This window comes from Cyrtonyx montezumae, unplaced genomic scaffold, assembly GCF_038088225.1.
Source record: "Cyrtonyx montezumae isolate F1298 unplaced genomic scaffold, pur_monq_1.0 scaffold_6, whole genome shotgun sequence".
In the NCBI taxonomy this organism is placed as follows: Eukaryota; Metazoa; Chordata; class Aves; order Galliformes; family Odontophoridae; genus Cyrtonyx; species Cyrtonyx montezumae.
In genome coordinates, this window is record NW_027072067.1 from 2620464 (window position 1) to 2639691 (window position 19228).

The 19228-nt window shown below is 44.0% G+C and overlaps 1 protein-coding gene across 12 annotated transcripts in view; it reads right to left on the reverse strand.

Annotated features, from left to right (window-relative positions):
* The window catches only part of SLC6A6 (solute carrier family 6 member 6), a 47990-nt gene that overhangs the window by 2325 nt on the left and 26437 nt on the right, over positions 1-19228 (reverse strand). For all 12 annotated transcript variants that reach the window (XM_065749731.1, XM_065749730.1, XM_065749741.1 and 9 more), the window contains 8 exons: positions 14982-15114; positions 11833-11967; positions 9805-9908; positions 9567-9691; positions 5246-5358; positions 2512-2649; positions 1465-1567; positions 417-517 (listed from right to left, as the gene is read on the reverse strand). In XM_065749731.1, the coding sequence (XP_065605803.1) occupies positions 417-517; positions 1465-1567; positions 2512-2649; positions 5246-5358; positions 9567-9691; positions 9805-9908; positions 11833-11967; positions 14982-15114 (952 nt within the window). The remainder of the gene's footprint in view (positions 1-416; positions 518-1464; positions 1568-2511; positions 2650-5245; positions 5359-9566; positions 9692-9804; positions 9909-11832; positions 11968-14981; positions 15115-19228) is intronic.

The window sequence follows — 19228 nt, forward strand, 5'->3', positions numbered from 1 at the left end:
GGGACATTATTCCTCAATTCCTCTTCCTTCAGCAAGCGATGGTGCTGAAGAGCTGCAGTGCACCTCCCATCCTTTCTCCGAGCTCAAACACTTGCTACACATTACAAGGAGCTTACTTGGAATGTCCTTTCCAGCAAGTGAAATAATCCACACTCAGTGTTTGCCTCAGACTGGCAGTCCCGCCTTGGGGATTTTTATTAAAATGGCCTCGTAGTTCTATTACTCAAAGTAATGCTCTCTGGAGTTTTGTGTGTCACTAATGTAACACGCTCTTTGTGTGGGCAGTCACATGAACAACGTCTGAGAAGACACCAAGCCTCCAGAAGCTCTGTAAATTGGTCTCTCAATGCTACAGTCTTCACTTAAAAAGAAGCAGTAAGAGGAGGCTTAAAGCTGCCCCATAGGACAGGACTCACCACACAAAGAACTGGTGTGATCACAATCCAGCTCCATTTCATCCAGGGACCAGGTCTGTATCCAATCATATCCTCAATGGCATCATAAATATTATCAGCGCCTGTATAGGACAGTGAGTATCCCGGTCAGAACTGAGCAAATAAAAGCCATAGAAGAACTGAACAACTACTGCTGCCTTCCTTGGCCCCCAGGGGGTATTTACAGGGAAGACAAGGGTGTCAGATGTTTTGCCCAAACTTCCACGGCTGTGAAGTTCAAGAAGATTTCCTCTCTCAGAAGCTCAAAGGCTGTGGGAGTCTCTCCTCCCACACACTCATTATTTAGATGCAGGAGTGCAATGCTAATCCCTCCTGCCCCTGTCATGATCATACTCCTCTTAAGACCCGAAGTCTCACTGAATATGCCAGAGGGTCACTGTGGGAAGCACACAGCAGCAAACGGCACACGTCCCATCTACAGAAATTTGAGTGGCGAAAAAGGAAAGCTTGGTTTGTTCTGCTTTCTCAAGAAGATGGAGTACATGAAGAATCAGGGAAATGAGCAGTGATAAACAGGGATAATTCCTAAGCTACAATCTCAGGCAGCAATGAAGGCTACGTTCAGACTTTGGTATGCAGCATCACCTAAAAATAAGGGGATGGAGTTTACTTTCCTGCCAGCTTTCTTTTAGGCCTTTTCTATTTGCCTGGCCCGGCCTTTGCAGACACTGCTGCTCTGAAACAAAATTCTCAGAGACGAGCACAGATTTTCACGGCTGGCCAAACTTTCAACTCTACCATCTAAACATAACACAGATAAACGCTTAATTGTGCCTTTTGTAATTAGCAATGAAAAAAAAAAAAAGCATTCATTTTTGCACAGATGAACGCTGAAGGCTGGCTTCGTCCCAGGTGCACATTTGCCTCTACGTTGTCAGTGCAGATTTATATTAATGTCATGTCTCTGCTGCTGGGAAGGCAATTCTGGGGTGGCTGATGATTAGATGTTTGGCTATCAGAACTGTCACTGACTCATCTCAAAGCATCAGGTGGAAGGGCTCTCACTTACCATAAACCCAGGCTACAGCAATACATTCAAAGAATGCAACCCACAAAAGGCATACACCACTAGCTGCATAGTAGTCAAAGAGTTGAAAAACATACATGCCACCCTGTAACAGAGAGACACAATGCATTAGGATCCATCAGGAAAAAAGATCTGAAGACTTCAAGCCCAGCTCCCAGTAAAATCGACCAGCAGACCTTTCTAGAAAGCAGAAATAGGAAGGAAGTGGCATCACCCTCCCCAGGGTACGTGCTTGTTTACTATAGGAAACATTCTAAACAAGATGACGATCAAACAGAATTAAGCCACTTAGCATAATCTACTGAGACACTTAAGTCTTTCCTTCTTAGAGGCATTTTAGGATGGTCATTTATAGGAACAAGTGATGTAAAGGAACAGCAGGTCTCTTAACACTGACACCTCAGAAACACTAAAAATGCCATCAGGGTGGGGGTGGGGCTGCATTTATTTGCAGTCTGAGTGGAAGGACTTTTTTTCATTGGAATCTTTTCCTTCCTAACTCTATTTATTTCCGCTGTGCTGCTTCACTCCTTCACTAAATACATTGAACTGTAAAAAGTAATTTTGTTAAGCATCTCTGCTACAGGCGCTATTTCAATTCTGTCCTCTTCCCATCGTTTTTAAAACACTGCTTAGATTTTATTTTGAAGGTAAGTAACACAATGCATTATTCTTTACAACAAATTCAAGAATATTTAATTGACTCAAATCTGTTGAACTAAGACAAAATCTTTTTTTTCCCTGCACACATCAAATGGGCTCTTAATTTGCTCAACTGAAGGCTCTCCATGAGTTTTGTCATTTGGAGCCTGCTGTTAATATTCATACTCACGCTGATTAGCACCTTAGATCAGAATGAAATTCATGAGAATTCATTACTCTGTTCCTCTGATCTCGGGGTGGAAGAAACTCTCCAGACTTAAAGAGCATCACTCCTCTGAGTAGCTAATTCTGATTCACAGCTAAAATAGGTATAAAAATGGCTTTTTGTTTTAAACTTGAACTTTTTCCAGCAATGCTGTTACATACCTCAGTCACCATAGTTAGTCCCAGAAGATAGCTAAGGAAACACACTATAGCGATGAAGATTTCCCGTCGGTAACCCTTCCTTAGGAAGGATGGGTGCAGATCAACTAATGACGTGATCTGTCCTTCAACTTCAACAAACTAAAGGGGGAAACAACAGAAAGAAGCAACTTGAAAATCATCCAGCATGCATTTTGTCCTAGCTCACAGTTAAACAAATGTGGCACGGCAACACTTCAACATTATTCTGTGGCAAAATGCTGCTGAAAACAGAAGCTATTTCTCTGTTACAGAGATTAAAGGCTGGGGGAAGCTTTCAGTTTGGAATAAGCTCTCAGAATTGATGCTTGTTTCCTAACATCCATGCAAACTACTAAAGGGGCTTCGTGAACAGAAGCTTCAAGGATGGAGGAACTAAATTTGATGACAGAAAGGCACTTAGGTGGCTTTCATGTTGTATCTGTTCCAGATGAACATGCAAGGCATGCTGGAAGAGTGGCATGGAGAAACACCCAAAAAGCCTAAGCTGCCCAAGCTAGGAGAGCACCTCTCAGGTTTTTTTGTGATGTGTCAGAAAACCTCACAGGTACTACTTAGATTAATTCCACAGCTGGATATAATCCTGCTCCTGAATTTGCTAGAGAAAATCTAGCCAAGGGAAAGCAGGCTCTGATGTGAACTAGCAGCTCCCCTTGTCTGAACTTGTATTTTCTGAACTGGTGAGCAGAGTCCTGGCTGAGGCTCTGGGGCACTTCATCAGCCACGATGGGACTCTTGGTCCAGCTCCTGTACAAAGGCTTGGGAAGCTATTTGCACAGCTAAAACAAAAACAAAGCCCTGAACAGGTCAGCTAAAATCTAACTAGCTTCATGATCGCTGCTTTTGTACTGACTTGCCAATTGAAAATCACATGCAAGGTCTGCAGCCTGAGTTAACCAAATAACCAGATCTGAATTACAAGTTTGAAGTTCACTGAAAACCAGATGCGTTTCACCCACTGAGAAAAGTGACTGCTGAACTCCTCATCAAAAGGTGCACAGAGATCATTCAGCACTTTCCAGCTGCCAAGGTACAGAAGCACTGAAGACAAGAGGACACCATGGAGAACCAAGACTGCCTCTGCAGGAAGGATCTTCATTTTGAAATGAAGATTTCATTTTCATTTTGTGTCCAGGGACACAACCCTGTGGTCTCCTTTGATCTTAACCTGCTCTGGCATTCCAGAAACCTGCTTGACTGCACTCCAAAAAAAAAACCCACAACAAAAAACCAGAGGGGTGGAGGAGAGAAATTAAGCGCTCCAATTAGTTTTAATCATTGTACGCACTGAGGAGCTTTTTAGTATTATCAGACAGCTTCCAATTTGCATAAGCACAGCCTTGCCGAACCACAGCACTGCGAACGTGTAAATTCACTCTGATTGAAAGCTGCTCACTAGGGCTCAAAAACTGAAACGTAAGAAGCAATTTGGGCCAAACAAGAGTACCAAGAATGCAAGAGAGAACAACTGGCTAAAACTCAATCGAGTATTTACCGTCATAGGAGAGAGGACAAATAAACATTTCACCCTCAACAACTGAGTTTCTGTGATCTTAGCTGTTTTCTATTTGAGTGCAGAAAGCTGTCTGTTGCCCTGAAAACTTCAGCAACTTTGAATGCGAAGTTACTGCATAATCCTTTGCCACATATATTTCCTTGCGAGCGAACCATCTAGAAATGATTTACAGGCTCACTTGTGGAATTTAGCTCAACATTCCTATAAGCAAACAGTGAGAAAAATAACAGAGAACTTCTCGGATTAAACGTTTTGATTTTTTCAAGGTCACTAATTAATGACAGCGCACGCTACACAATTAGGACACTGGAAGCTTTCTGAGATGCTTTCTGTACCATGCAGAGACACTGAATGCACACTGATGTGCACGATGTGGAAGTCAGCACGATCCTGAGCTGCTTGGCACCTCTGAGCAGAAGACCTCACAAAAATGCAGTGGTTTTGCCCTTTGACTGTTTGTGAAGCCACCACGGGTACAGGGAAACATCCTGTGCCTTTCATGGCTCACGATGACACTGCAGTTAGAGGAGGTTTTCTGGAACTTGGTAACCTTCGAAGTCAGTGCTCCGTGAAGCTATTAATTCTTACAAAGCGTTTCAGTGGTGGTGGATACCAACTGCAGGTGATTGCAAGGGCACGAAATACTCTGTGGAACAGATCTTCTGGGATATAAGAAGAAGACTTTTGCTGTAAGAATGGTGAGGCACTGGCACAGCTGCTCAGAGAGGTGGTGGTGCCCCGTCCCTGCAGACAGCCAAGGTCAGGCTGCACAGGCTCTGAGCTCCTGATGGAGCTGTGGGTGTCCCTGCTCATTGCACAGGGGTTGGACTGATGGCCTTTAAGGGTCCCATCCAACTCAAATGACTCTAATTTCCAATCGGTTCTTCTCCAAAGTAGGGAAATACTGCAACATAACCGAAGTGCTGCTATTCTGGGGACAGACTGTACTGATATTTAGGTAAGGGATAACTCTTGCACTCTGTCAGTTCCCAGTGACAAAGATTTGCTAAGCAACATCATACTGACTATCAATCAACAGCCACAGATCTATCAAAAAGCAACTCAGATGAATTCCTCATAAGCAGCATCAGAGGAATCCTCGATAATCTGTGCCAGTATAACCAGCTTGGACCACTCAGCACTGAGATGAGAAGCCGTGCACCTCTTACCCATCATACTGACCTGGCTATCCAGTCCAAGCAACAGAAGCATAATAAAAAAAAGGATTGCCCAAAAGGTGGGCAGTGGCATCATGGACACAGCCTTTGGGTAGGCAATGAAGGCCAGGCCTGGACCTAGAGAAAGAGAAAATAGGAAAGGGGGAGGGGAAGGGAAGAGAAACAGTAAGTGCAAGCTCTTTGGTAAAGGTAGCACACTCAAATGCAGGAATGCCTGGTTCCGTTCAGATAAATCCAAACGCGGCTGGAAATACCAGAAGTGAAACAGTTTGGCTCTTTTATCTGAAAACGAAGCACGCATGACTACAGCAGAAACTACAGGCCAACCCCCGAGGCATCACTAACTGATGGCCAGTTTTAACATCTGTCTCAAACATGCCAGTGATGGAGGTGGTCCTACACCTGCCCGCAGGGACACAGGACAGTTTTGGGGCTGGGGAGGAGAAGGGGCAACCCAGGGGAATGGCAGAACCCCACAGCTAGCCCACGTGGTCATGATGAAGGTGATGATGATGAAACCCTTTTGTATGCAGGGAAGGGGCTCCGCTCCAAAAATTCCCAGGGGCCTTCACTAAGGCAACCACTGCCTTACTCTGGATGCAACCTCCAAAGTCAGCTTTTCTAGAGCAGGGTTTGCACTCCCATAGAGTGCTCCTGCAGACCCTCACTGCTGCACTGATAGGGCCAGTCCTAGTTCCAGCAGCTGAGGTCCCTGAAACAAATGCCTTCTGCTGTTGGGAATCCTGTGGTGCCACCTGGACGGCTTAAGCAGACCTGCCATAGTGTGACACAGTGTGAGCAACACGACCCACAGCTGCAGGATGGGTTGAGGCACTCTCGAGGCACCATGGGGCTGGGACTACAGCCTGGCTTTTCTGCCCTGGAAACCAAAGGCTTTTGGATGAATGCTCATTCCTAGCCTGGCTCTCGCTGCACCGTGGACCACTCACACCCACGCTCAGAGCATACATGCAGTGCTCTCACATGCTGATCTGCAGAGGAGCAGCCTGGAGCTGTGTGCTATCAGCTATGGCCTGGGAGAGCTCCTGCTGCGGGAGGAGGAGCCCTCCCCAAGTGGGAGACAGGATCATGGGGAAGCAGGCATTTATGGCAAGCTCTCAGTTCGGCCATAGAATCTGTGAATTTGAAGGCAGATTTAAATACAGATTAAACCCAGAAATACCTGGCTCAGCTTTAAGGAGCCCTGAAGATTAACGTTTTCCAATTTTGAAGGAGATTTAAGTAATTTTCAATGGGGAAAAAAAAAGAATATATTTCTTTAACTGCTGCAGTGTGGGGACAGAACTCTGATCGCTGACCTGCACAGTAAAATCTCTAAGACTGCTCTTCCTACCTCCCACTTTTCCTTTCCAACAAGAGAGATGGAAAAAGCAAGAGAAAGAGGTTAAAAAAAGATGATTTTTTTTTTAAACTAATGAAAACTTTGTCATTGAAAATATTTAACAGAAATAAATACGAATTAGCCAACGATCCAGCAACTAATTTTATTTAAAATGAAACTGCTAAGATTTTATACGACAGAAGATAGCAAAAATCAGTGAATGCATCAAATCTGAGGGGGGTGGGATGGTTGGGGTGTTTTTTTTGCTTTTTTCCCCCCCAATTCAGTGGCTACAGTAGGTCCCCCCTCAGGCAGAATTGCTACTGGATGGCACTTGCAGTTGATCTGTGCAATTGATGAGACAGATGTAAAACTGCTCTCCTCATCTGTATGCTCTGGTCATCAAAAGTGTCCTTGTACTGTTGTACAGTCAAGTGACGAGTGTCCTAATCCCTCCTGCAGCCTTTATGTTATTGCATGTGTGCTGAAGGATTTCTTTCAGCCAAACAGAAATGCAGCACAACTTAAATGGGGCTCACTATGATATTTTTGTGCCTACAACGCTTTGCTCTCTCCCTTTAAAATCAAATGTTATTTATTAAAGGTCTGACTTCACTGGGAAGCCAAAGGGGGTCTAATCTGACTCTAGTAGAAGCCTACTAAAGCCAGCGGAAGGCAGCAGGAGCTGCCCCTTGCTGATTACAAGGTGTGCTGGGAACACTGCTACACAGCTGAATTTGGCACAGATTTAAAAAAATAATAATAACAAATGTGGCCATAAGATTCTTCTGCTAGCAAATTTATGGACGTTCCCTGGATGACAGGAGGGCAAAGAAGGAAATAAACGATGTCAGGCACAGGTCACAAGGGACTTGATACTCCGGGCAGAGATGAGGACGAGCAGTAGGCACTGGCACAGTGGACAGTATCCTCTCCCCAGTGCCAGAACCAAACAGCAGTGCCTCTGCTCACCCTTTCTGACCTTGTGTCATGGGAAATCAAAAAAGCAAAGGCCCTAAGAAGAGCCCGAAACACCTGCTGAATGCCTCTGAGTTGAGAAGTCAGCCCCATCACGTGGATGGGGCATCCTCTGGGGCCACATATGGGTCCTGGGACCCTTGTCTCAGCAGGACATCACTGGTCTCCACCAGCTCCACACCTAACCACTGCTGAGGAAGGAGGCAAAGAAAGCCATGGGAAGTGGGTTGGACAATTTCAGTAATGCTTACTGGGCAACCCATTGAACTGCTGAGATGGCTGCAATGCCTGGCCACCAGCAACTAGGGCTGAAATGAGATGGACTAGAAAACCTTAAAGAATCAACAACAAAAGAAGCAAGAAGCTGAAAGCTACGTTTGGAAGCCAATCAGTGCCCTTGTTGTCTCAGCTACAAAATTGGGATTATCACACCAATCTTCTTTGAAAAATACTTTGAGTTGTTGCTGAAAAATTACTACGTAAATGCTAAGTTTGACAGCCAATTTGCATTAAGAAAAAATTGGTTAATAGTGCAATGCTACTACAAAATTGCTTAATTCTTAAAAATGCCAAGCATCAGGAACACAGCTGCCTGTTTATCAGAGATTTAATTAATCAAAATTAGAATAAATATTGACCGGAAAAAAAATAATTAAAAAATAATAATACAACAACACGCAAAATGGTACTCTTGGAACTGATCCATCGAGATAAATTTTGAGCTATTTAAAAAACTGAGCTATTTACGATTCATTCAATTCCCTTGCTTCCTGTTTTCAAACAAAGCAATCAACTGGGGATCAAAATAAGCACTGTGGCCAAAAGTGTTAACTAATTGCACTTGCCAGAGGTATGCCAAGTGCAGCCACCCAAGAATCCAGCAGTGCCACCAGTGTCTTTAGTTTTACGTTAGCTTTTGTGAACTGAGATCTTTTTCTTAAAGACTTAACTCCTGGAGTTGTACGATTAGGAGAGGCACTGAATTCTTCTTCATAAGAGCACGCTTCCAGAGGAAAAGCTTTCAGATATTATGCAGGTCAATTAAAATTGAAAGACAAAAAAGAATCAGAGAGAAATGTCAAAAGTGCACTCAAATGATGCTACTATTGTTTGAGTCTGATTAGCTTTAAGACTGCATTGTGGCTGTTGAGGCCTGATTCACTCAGTCTGAGTTGTAATTCCCATCTAACCTGCCTGTCCTGTGTGCTGCACTGCTGCACCTGCCCTCATGGACAAGACGTGCACAGGGAAAAGATGTCATCTGTCACAAACGTCACAGCTGTGAGGATCTGGCCTCCTTCAGCTGCACGTGCGTGGCTGAGCGTCAATGGGGAAAACACTTCTGAAATAAGGGAAGACTAAAAGCATTCAAAATTCCTGTTTCAGACCAAACTCCTCACAGTTCTATCAACCTCATCCTGGAGCTACAGAGGACAAGTGCAGGACTGTGACAAATAGAGTTCCTGTGGATGACATGTTCCCAAGAACCCAGGAGAAGGAGCTCTCCAGTTTCTCTGCCTTTCGGTGAGACTCAGGAATATATGCATGTATGTCCCTTCCAAAAGCCAAGGTAGTACTCCCACTGCAGTGCTCTGCTGTGAGCAAGCAGAAGCAAGCTATGAAAAATGCATCAGCACTGGCTATTTGCATCTGGGTGAAAGTAAAGGTAGTCTGAAAAGAAGGATGGAATACATTTTTGAGTCAATGACACTTTGGACCTTAGATAATGGTGTGGCTACCATACCTCTAATCTCAACTCAAATGGATTAAAACATTCTAGGAAATATATTCACTGCTCTGATAATCAAGAGAGTAATTAACACAACCCCGCTAACCATCACTGCCCTCGATGAAAGCCCAAATCAACAGTGTGCTCATTGTTCTGGAGATTATGGGAAATCTTGTTCTGTTTTTATTGCTTGGATGTTAGCTGATTGAGTCTGCAGAACTTTGCTCACACGCTAGGCGGCAGTGCCCACCACCACTGCCACCAATACCATCGTACCTGACTCTGCCACATCAGCAATGTTCACCCCTTGCTCTTGTGCCATGAAGCCCAGGACGGAAAAAATTGCGAAGCCAGACACAAAACTGGTACCACTGTTCAGGCATCCCAGCAGCAAACAGTCCCTAAGTCACACATATGTCATGGAGCAAGTTAATTAAAAAAAAATTAACCCATTGTCCCTACTTTATTTACATCATTTAGCTAAAACACTAAACCCCCTTGGATGGAAACTTGCCTATAGCAGTTGTATTTGTACTTGTTGTAGCTCCCCAGGGAAGTCATTGCTCCTAAGCAGATTGCATATGAGAAGAAGATCTGTGTCCCTGCATCTATCCAGACCTAAAGGGAAAGACAGAAAGACTGTTACTAACTGCACCGTTGCATTGCGACCCTCAACACAAGCACACAGTTCAAACAGTACAATATCAACAAAATTATTGATTATTATTATAGGTGATAGGATGATATCACCAGGGTGATAGCAACGGGATCAGGGAGGGGGGGAAGGGAGCATCAGAATTGCAAACTTGGCTTTTGAAGGGAAAAGAGACTTGTTAGCATCACAGCCCGCAAGAACATCAACTCTTCAACAGTTCCAACATTCCCTCCCCAGAGAGGCTTAGTATTTCTGGGCTCTTAGTCACTCAGCTGATCCTTCCTGTTGGTGCAACAATAACCGTGCTTCGGAGCAATAGGAAATGCAGAAGTATTTATAAAACTGCTCGGTTCTGTCTTAACTCATTTCAATTAGAATCAGCTGACAGTGACTAAACTGAGGATGTGAAAAGCTTGAGAAACACTTCCTTTTACTTTGTTTATTTTCTTCATTTCTAGCCGTTTTTGTAGCTGTTTAAATGCGAGATAAAAAGCCACAGGGGTGGGGAAAAAACAAGAAAATACAATGCACTTTGTAAGATGTGTATCTGACCTCGGTCTCACGATTCTTTCTTCTGATTATAGTTCAAAAACACACACAGAATTAAATAACATTACAATATGAACTTCTAGCTTAGTAAATACATAGAAAAACATCAAAATGCATCCAATGAATGACATCTCTTCCCTTCTTTCTGCACGTGTGAGCCTGCTAACATCAGCAGGAACCACCAAGGAAGAATAAGTAAGAATCAAGACTGTAAGCGTTATTTTATTTCTCCCTCCCAGCACCCTCCTGACTGGTGGCATCTCCTTGGAGATGATGTTATTGCTCAGGGAGGGGACCTGTCAGCTCGCACAAATCTCTTTTACATTGTCAGCTAACATTCTGGGTTTAGGGCTATTAGTAGATCATAAACATGATAAGAGTCCCATAAAAGATGATGCATCCATAAAATATAATGTCTCCTATAAATGAAGTATCTTATACAGAGGGCATGTCTAGACAACGAAACAAATTTCCACAGCGTTTCTTTCAGTTATGCTTTTCCTATCTCAGTTATTTACCAACCATTGGAGTTTTATTTTAACCAAATATACTCAGTAGAAAGAAATAGCAAGGAAAGACATTATTCCTTTCTACTGTGATAATCACTTCATTATTCTCAAGGATCCCTAGTTTTCTGTTTCTGTTTCGGGGCAGGTGTATCGCTTTGCTTTTAGGTTTGTTTTTGCATTTCTCCCATGATCCCTATAGGCTGGTGCACTGAAATATCCCCATTACTTGCCCTTTATGAGCACAGATTCTTCACCTTCACAGCCTATAAAAATGGAGTAAGTCTAGCTGACACTCACCAAGACAAAGCAAACTATCCTCTCTGCCCCTCAGAAAGCATTTTTCTCCACCTTATCATATTACTTCCTTCCTGTCTTTCCCAATCTCCTCCGTCAGAGCAGTAGGAACCAGGTGACATCGGTACTCACATTTGCTGCTTGTTGTTCCATCTGTGAAGCTCATGTTTCTCTCCTTTGATACTAGACTATGCTTATTAAAAAAAAAATGCATCTCCCTTACCTTACCAGCAAGAAAGCTGAGATTGTAACAGGACAGAGTTTACAGCCTCAGAGTACTTAGACACAGAAAAAAAAAACAATACACATGCACACACACACATACATACATACGAAAAGATGCATTAACACATATAACAGTGACCTTCTCAAGCAGATCTCTGGAAAATATAACCCAGCATTAATGTTCATGCTACATTTGGACCTCCAAAGACTGTGGAAAAAAAAAATCTACTGCTGTTACATCACCACCATCACCCTCCACCATTCCTCCTTGCGCAGGAAATGATCCCGCTCCCCACTCCTGGTTCTGTACCTGTGGGTCAGCTAACCGTGAGATATCAGGGTAAAGATAAAACTTGATGCCTTCTGCAGCTCCAGGCAGGGTCACGCCACGGATGAGCAGAACAAGGAGCATGATGAATGGGAACGTGGCAGTGATGTACACTACCTGGCAACAGAAAGAAATCACACCATTAGCCTGTGGCACTTGATGCTACACCTCTGAAGTTAAAAGAGAGCCAACAATGGGAATTCGATGCATGGACCACTTCTGGTTCTCCTCAACCGTGTGGCACTGCTGCTAACTCTGCTGTGCAGCCTCACCACCACTCCTACAGGCGATTTCAAGGAGCACTTCATTCGAACGAAGACGATTTGGTCCGCGCTCCTGCATCTCCCTCCCCTTCAAATTGAAGACATGAAGCCCTTCAGGTTGGCAGCAGCCTCAGCACTGGTAATTTCCACTCTCGTAAGTTCATTTATGCCTTTGCTGCTTTCTTAGCAACATCATTATTGTAAACAAAGGTTCTACTCATGTAGTTTTGAGAAGATGTCTTCGTTCCCTTTGACTTCGATTCCTATCCTACTTGAATAACAGCCTGCTTCAGTTCTTCCTGTCTTTCTGCTCATTTGATGAAAGAGCCCTTTGCTTCAGTCTCCAGCATGAGGGTTAATGTAGTATGCATTCGAACAGTTCTATCTTTAGACCCAAACTTTCTGACCTCTAACGTCTTGTTTTCTTTTCTCATCAGTGTTTTCTCTCATTTTTCAAATAACTGCTGTGTTACAGTAAAGAACCACGGACTTTTTTCACAGAGTCCAACGATCCCCCCTAGGTAATTGCAGTCTGCTGAGTTGATCTGAAATTTGTGTTTGTTTTCCAGATTTTGTTTAGCTGCAGCAAAGCTCCTGGGATGCACCATTTTTCTTTTTAAGTGTGTCCCCTGAGAGTAACCAGGAAAACTCAAAGCCTCCGTTGCCCCATCAATTCAAGGTGACAGACTGCTTTTGTAAAATGCAAGGAAACCTTTTTGCACAGACCCTTCCAGATCCCCTCGTTTGACATCTCTGCGTATTCACCACCGACCAATAACACGCCTTACATATCAGCCTGCTTTCACCAAAAGCTGATGGATAATAGTTGGTTTTCTTTGCTTTCTAATTTTTAATGCGATCCAGGCCTATGATAAATTAAGGTTTTCTCACAAGGAAAACATCTCCGTAGGTGTTCACAAGGGCTGAACACACAGCCCTTACCAAAAAGCCTTTGCCCTCCAGGTAAGGATTCTCTCATAACACTGGAAGAATTTTTGAGATCAAACACTACTATTATTTTTCCCCATAATTTAGTGTTTATTTGTCCAACATGCTACTATGAGGTTTAAATTATTTCCCCCCACTCTCCAAAGAGCCATTAACAGACTGGAACCCATGGAAGTGCTATAAACAGTGATCTGCTAAAGTAAACTAGACTTCTCAAACAGTTCAAGTGCTCTACATTAGAGTTTACAGTTTACTTTTGTTTGACCCCAAAGTTAATGGAGTCAACCAGAGGCTTTCCAATGGTTTTGTTGGGCTTCGGCTCCACACCCCTGTGAGCTCAGGCAGCCTGGAAAGGAGGCAGTGAATTCCTACTGCCAACTTTGTCTTAGAAGATGAAAATTCCGCTGGGTTTACTCCAGGCAGAACCTGACGGATAGCTGATTTTAACAGCCCTGTTTTCAACCTGTTAAATTCGCAGCGATAAGAAATAACGTGCCACAGGGAACTTGGAAAATCCCTCGTAGCTGCCCTAACCTTTACTGAGCAGAAACCAGGCTCACAAAAACTACTGCAGCCACGTGTGCTTCCACTCTGCTGCTGTGGGAGATTTATTGTGCTCTCCTTTCCTGTAAAACTTACACCGTCACCTCGTCGGGTCACATCAATCAGTGGGAACAGAGCAGCAAACATTTTTGCCAACATGTACTTTAGAGGTGTGGAAGCTGCTCTCTGGGACAGAACTGGCACGAATCCAGAACAAGGCACCAGCACGACTTTAATGAGGCTCCGTGATAAAATCACAGAAAGCAACGCAGCGAAACAAGCAGTTTAGTCAACAGTGGAACTAAGAAGGACTGAGCACTAAGAATTTCCTAGAGAATTTGGTCTCCCTGTTGATTCTGCAACACAAAAGGAGATAAAAGTGCTCAATATCACGTTTTCTGCCATTGAGGAGTTCACATTTGCTCCCTGCTCTTGCCTTCTTTGAAGTCTAACAGAAGGTGAGTTCATAGTCTATCTTTTTCTCAGCCAGGACACAGATAAGAGTGGCTTCCTTCCACCTATCTGACCAGAAACATACGGGACTTTGTGTCTTGAGGCCTCCCTACCTCTGTTAGATTTACCCAAAAACTGCTTCAACCAACAGGTCTGAAAGTTCGGAGAGAGAAATAAGCAAACGGCCTTTTCTCAGGGAACTAGGTTTAGAAGCACTACTGCATGCAAGGGGATAACATCGTGCTTCCAATTGTTTAGTGACTGGCCAAGAATGCAATGATTTGTTTCTTGTACTGGAGTAGGATGAGGTGCAGGCATGATGTAACTGTTATCCTTTAGAGAAAAACACGACTCCAAAGAGCACACAGTAAGCCTAAATCAAAGAGAATATCCAGGATCTCTGTTACGGCTGATGAGGACAGTGCCTCTAAACAAGCACCTAAGTTTAGTCTCCTCTGTCTACAACAGAGCTCTTAAGTAAGCAAGCGGCATTTCAGAAATGCTATGCATCCAGCATTTTCCACTGGCTTAAAACATCCCTACCACAGCTATGTTAACATCCACCCCATTACACTGAGAATGAACTTGGCCAGTCCGAGAGCACGGGCAGGGAACGCAGAGCTCTGTGCATCATAAGCCTAAGACTCTCTGAGCTCACTACGTGCATCAGTGGGATGCTTGCCCCCAGAGAAGCAGAACATGCCAGTGTCTGCTTCCTGATGCCATTCCAGGAACGGCTACTTGACTCACAGGCATTTTGGGCACTGGCAATGCTTTCCAGAGGCAGCTGAATCCAAATCCCTGCTTTATTCAGTGCAAAAACACAACTATTTGCAAGGAGATGATGAATATATTTACGAAGAGCATTACTTAGCCTTCCTGCACTAACGGCAGCGATTATAAAAAGGGTGAAAGAGCACTTACTTTCCCAGTGGATTTGACTCCTTTCCAAATGCAGAAGAAGCATATCACCCAGACGAGGAGGAGACACAGTGCCAGATCCCACTTGATAATGCCAATATCTTCAATCCCTGAGGACAAGCTCAGTACATTGCGCCTGAGTGTACGAAAGGAAACAAAACAAGAGAAAGATGCTTGAGCAGAGCGATACTGAGTCTTGTTGTGATGTCTGAGAGTACAGGGTGTTGTCTGGGGCAGAACACGCATGGGTACATCTCAGCCTTCTGCTTGCTAATTCCCAACAGCTTAAGCAAGAAAAACTAAGCTCTGCGTGCCTAGATCCTCCCTAGGTTCGTGGCATTCTTTTGTTTAATACGTTGTGCAGCATTTCTTTTTAAGCTCTTTCCAGCAGCCCGCGATTACCTCGGTATGAGGTAAGAAACTATTCTGAAAGCACTGCAGCTTTTGCATTTGCTGCCTTGAAGGTGGAAGATAAACTCACCCAGCACTGCCCTAGCTCCATTGCAGGCATTTCTGATCATCCTACACCCATGTTTCTTCCCCTCTCCATCACCCCCCAGGGCCCTGCACATAAGCACTGTCTGCCTGCCCTCAGTGAACGCTTCCATACTCTGAGCTAGCACAAAGCATTTGCTGAACTCTATTCTGCCACTTAGGTTAATAAATAAAAAGAGGTTCCTATTTCAAGATGGGCCTTCAGGAGTAGGGCCAGGGCTAGTTTGTATGTGGATCCAGCTCAAGACAAACCACTAAAGTTTGTTTTTTCCTTGAATTAATTAAAGCTCCTTTTTGTTTGTTTGTTTCAACTTGAAAGGAAATAATAATGAATGAAGTCACTGATGGAAAATTTGCTATTAGCTTTTGGAAAAAAACCTGAGCTGACCAGCTTAGTAGGACTCAGACCTTCATCCATCTGCTTCTGTGGCTCTGTTTGCCAAAATTCACTTGGACTACCTGTGTGAATGTGTTCTCACATCAAATGCTTTATTCACCCTGAACGTGTGTGCTTTTTGTTATGGGAAAGGACTAATGGCACCAGACAGGGTAAGTCTGCCCTCATCAGCACAGCTATTCAACAGTTACGAAAAAGCCCTCAGTAACGAACGTCTGGCAGAGAGTTGCAGTCCTGGTTCACCTGAGACTATGGAAATCAAGGAAAACTCACTGGGAACACACAGAAGAAGAAATCATATTTTGTAAGACAAATTTCTGCTGCAACCTCTCATGGCTTTTTAAGAAATAGATGCTAATTTTTCAATGTACAGGGCAGCTCATATTGAAACATAATTAACTGTAAATCCATTCTGGAATAAGGATATCTATGAATGCATTCAGCTAAGAGTTCACTGCTTTTTATTAGAGGAACTATAAGTGAATGGCTGTCTCACCTAGAAAATGCCCCAGCAGCCCTGTGCAGCCCTCCTGGCAGGCAGGGGTCACTGAGAGCCAGCTCTGTTATTTCTCTGTGGCCTGGCAGAGAGCACGCGAAGTGATGCGCTGCCTCTCTCTGTCCTGAGTTACCTGGTATCACAAGGACTTAAGGAATACACTCAGAATTACCAATGGGGCCTCAGAGTTAAAACCATTTCATGAAATCTAAACCAACATTTTTTGCAGCAGAAGTACTCAACGTGGATTTGCAATAACCTGAAAGTTCAGCCTCAGGAAGCAGCAGGAGCCGGGCTATGGCCCGCAGCTCTGCGCTTCTGTTACAGAGCACACTGCTGCTCCGATTCAGCCAAGCCCACTCAACTCACTTCACACCACGTGTGCACGAAATTGTTGCTAATTATAATTTGTAGTCATGATGCTGTCATTAACTGTCACCTATATAGTATCAGTGGGGCAACAGGCTGGGGCTGAGTTCTTTGCAACCACGGATTCCTGAACTTTGCTCATACTCTCATATCTTTCAGCAATGCGTAGCATGGAAATGTAACAGGAGCCGCAACCGGCTCCAGAACATAAACAAAAATAAAAGGAGGAGAGTTATGCAATCCTTGAAGGATATTCCAGCTCATTAATTAAGTAAATGCAGCCAGGACTTACACACCCTGAGAGACGTGAATAGCCAACACTGAAGCAGAACGTACCAGAAAGATATTACAAGGCAAAAGGTGAAACAACTGCTAAAATTCTCTATTTACCCCCAGAGGCAGAGACAGCTGCCCTCCATTTATTTCGTTTTTCTGTTGCCCCCTTCAAGATTACATGCCATTAGCATGTGATGGTCTTTCTTGGGATTTGGATGAATAAAATCTGCTGATTACCCAATATTTATAAACACTTGGCCAGCCCCAGACAATCAGAGGTTTTGTTCAACCATAATTACCCCATAACAATTATCCTTTATGCATTAATGTGTGTGTAAGCCTTTAAGGTTTGGGGCTTTAAAATAAAATCTTCAGAAATAAGATCTGAAGCATGTGATACCAAGAGGTAAGTCCCTGATACAAAGCCAGATTTGCTTAACCCCCTTTTATTGCTGCTCAAGCAAGCATGTGATTTGCACAGAACATTAATTCAAATGAACTGAAATGTCAGGCTGTACTATATGTCCAGCCAGACTGAGGAGGACACGTGTTCTTCAACACGAAGAGGTTAATGCATCAATGTGGTCAATTATATCTCTGCAGCGTTAGCCTTACAAAGCAGGAGTGATGAGGACACTGCATAAATCTCCCACAATAAAAACAGCATTGGGTTTCAGAAACCAAATACTCAAACCCCTAAATTAAATTGGAATTAATTGTGCCGCAAAGCAGATGGATATCTGCAGTTAAAGGCTATTTATTGACCTGTCCTTTCGATGCGTGGAGCTGGCTGGCTGGCAGCTGGCATTGTCTGTGGTGGCAAAGTACTCATAAAGTTCTTGAGATTATTTTTCATTTCAGTACCATAAAGCATAGTAGCACGGCCTTGTAAAATCTACCTTACTTTAATGACAGCAGCGCTGAGTGATCTCTCCCTGCCGTTACTTGAAGACACCAATAGTTGTTTATGCAGAGAGAACAGCTATTTTTAATACTTCTGTAAGTGCCATGAGTCCCGAGGGCAGCTTGATCTGTTAAGGACAGTTTGCTCGTGATGAAACTGTGAGCTATGGACAGTATGTCTGTATTATTAGCAGTATGGAGCCAAATCCCTTCCTGGCACAGCTCCAGGGAAGAGTTTAGTTGGTGATGTTTAAAACCGCTGTTTGAGGACAGAAGTGGCTACAAAGCACATGGAGAGCTGACTCCAGCAGCACTGGTCACTGGGCAACCTTTGCTCTGCTGTGCTAAAGAAACCCTGTGGGGGAACAAACCTCTTCGCCTGGGGAAGGCAGAGGGAAAGAAAACCACTGTGAGGACCAAGAACTTCCTCTCCAGCCTTGGGCACCTCCAGCTTGACTACATGCACTAGGCAGTGCCTACGCAGCGATGTGGTTCAGCGTGCAGAGTTTTAAGGGCAGAAACTTGACTTCATTTAGAAGAAACTTAACTAAAAGCTCTACACCAAATGTGCCCCCATGGGGACAAAATTCCCCCAGCCCACAAACAGGCTGTGGGGTTACCCATGGTGTCTGGTGTCCCCCGAACTCCTGGATCCTACTGAAGGGGCCCACCAGCTCTCCACATATTCTTTACACCCTGCTGCTCTCCTGCCTTCATCTCCCATCTTACCTTGCCCTACATTCTACCACTTTCCCACCTTCCTGGTTTCTTCAATCACGCTTTTACCACTCACTTTTTCACTCCAAGACCGACTCCCTTTTCTTTATGGGATCAGTTACCTCCTCAGTCTCCTACAGAAGACATTACCACCTGAGGCCCCAGGGAGACAAGAGGGTTTCTAAGTCTGTGCACTACAGGAACAGAAGCTCCTGGGACATCAGGACAACTCTGCTAAGCTCATGAGTTGTACAAGAGAACCAGTGAGCAAACTTACTGCACAGAACTAAGATGAACACACTGCTCCTCAAGTCCTGGGAGAGAAACTGCATGTCGTAACAGCACGTGCTTCTTACCAAGGCCTTGAGACCTTTGTACATCCTCCAAAACAGCTGTTCACTTGGATTCAAGGCCCTGGGTACCAGAGTCATTGTGGGAGATTACAAAGCAGTAAGAATTACTTCCTCTTCTCCCATAACTTGCCTTCAGGTTTCCCAAAACACCCAAAGATGCCATTTACCAAATCTTTCCTCACTTGCTCCTCCACTTACAAGGGAGGAAAACCCCTGGGAAAGTAGCAGTCACTCAGCAAGGAAA